This window comes from Penaeus monodon, chromosome 22 (genome assembly GCF_015228065.2).
Source record: "Penaeus monodon isolate SGIC_2016 chromosome 22, NSTDA_Pmon_1, whole genome shotgun sequence".
NCBI classification, from domain to species: Eukaryota; Metazoa; Arthropoda; class Malacostraca; order Decapoda; family Penaeidae; genus Penaeus; species Penaeus monodon.
In genome coordinates this window covers 7,600,278-7,601,055 of record NC_051407.1, presented here as the reverse complement: position 1 = coordinate 7,601,055, position 778 = coordinate 7,600,278, and the positions used below count along the sequence as shown (strand labels likewise).

General features: G+C 35.7%; 1 protein-coding gene across 2 annotated transcripts in view; it reads left to right on the top strand.

The window, feature by feature from the left end:
- The window catches only part of LOC119586877 (pupal cuticle protein 36-like), a 21,939-nt gene that overhangs the window by 20,262 nt on the left and 899 nt on the right, over positions 1-778 (top strand). Inside the window, exons 1-2 of one of the 2 annotated variants that reach the window (XM_037935614.1) lie at positions 222-467; positions 629-778. The exon at positions 629-778 is cut by the window's right edge and continues 899 nt beyond it. The exons of the other annotated variant lie outside the window; for it this stretch is intronic. Of the exons in view, the coding sequence (XP_037791542.1) occupies positions 456-467; positions 629-778 (162 nt within the window). The 5' untranslated portion in view covers positions 222-455. Of the gene's footprint in view, positions 1-221; positions 468-628 lie in introns of those variants that run through there. 2 annotated transcript variants of the gene reach the window in all.

Genomic DNA, 778 nt, shown 5'->3' with positions numbered 1-778 from the left:
ATAGAATCCTTTTCTAACTGTTGTCACGACAGATAATTTCGAATATTAAGATATTGAGAAAAGTGCTGAATACTTATAATCTTAATGATGGTGTTGGTAATACTGTTATAATTTATATAAAATGAGCATGATGATAGAGATTATCCTTGTTGTTATTGATTTGATTCTCTTTTGCCATTTTTGTCGACATTTTTTTTTTTCATCTTACTCATTATTACCTTATGTTTTATATCTTAATTGGGCTATTCCTCATTTCATCGTGAAGCGCACAGGTGATACCTGTTAAGAAGTTCACTTTGATGATAATGAAAAAAATAACATATAATCTTTTTCAAAAAGAAATTTCGGTTAGACAACCTGTCAACCGTGCAAGGCAACTGCAATAACAAGGTCATCCTGTCGGTGAACAGGTATAAAAGCAGTGTAAGGTACCTCTCTCTGCACAATCTTCCACCATGAGGGTCTTAGTGAGTATAGAGAGCTAAATTAAAATGTTCAGCACATACTGATACAGTAATAATGCAACACATATTACAAAAAAAAATGTTATACTTTCACAAATTATTGATCATCGACATAAAAACCTGTAAATTTCATTACATGTAACACTTTCTATTGTTTACTATAGGTTTTGGCTTGCGCACTCATTGCTAGCACAACTGCAGCTCCCCAGGGCTACAGTCTGCAGAGGCCCACTGGATCAACCCTGTCCACTGGTCCTGGTCAGACGGCAGGAAGTGGATTTTCTGTCGGATCTGCTACTGGGCATGTAGTAGCA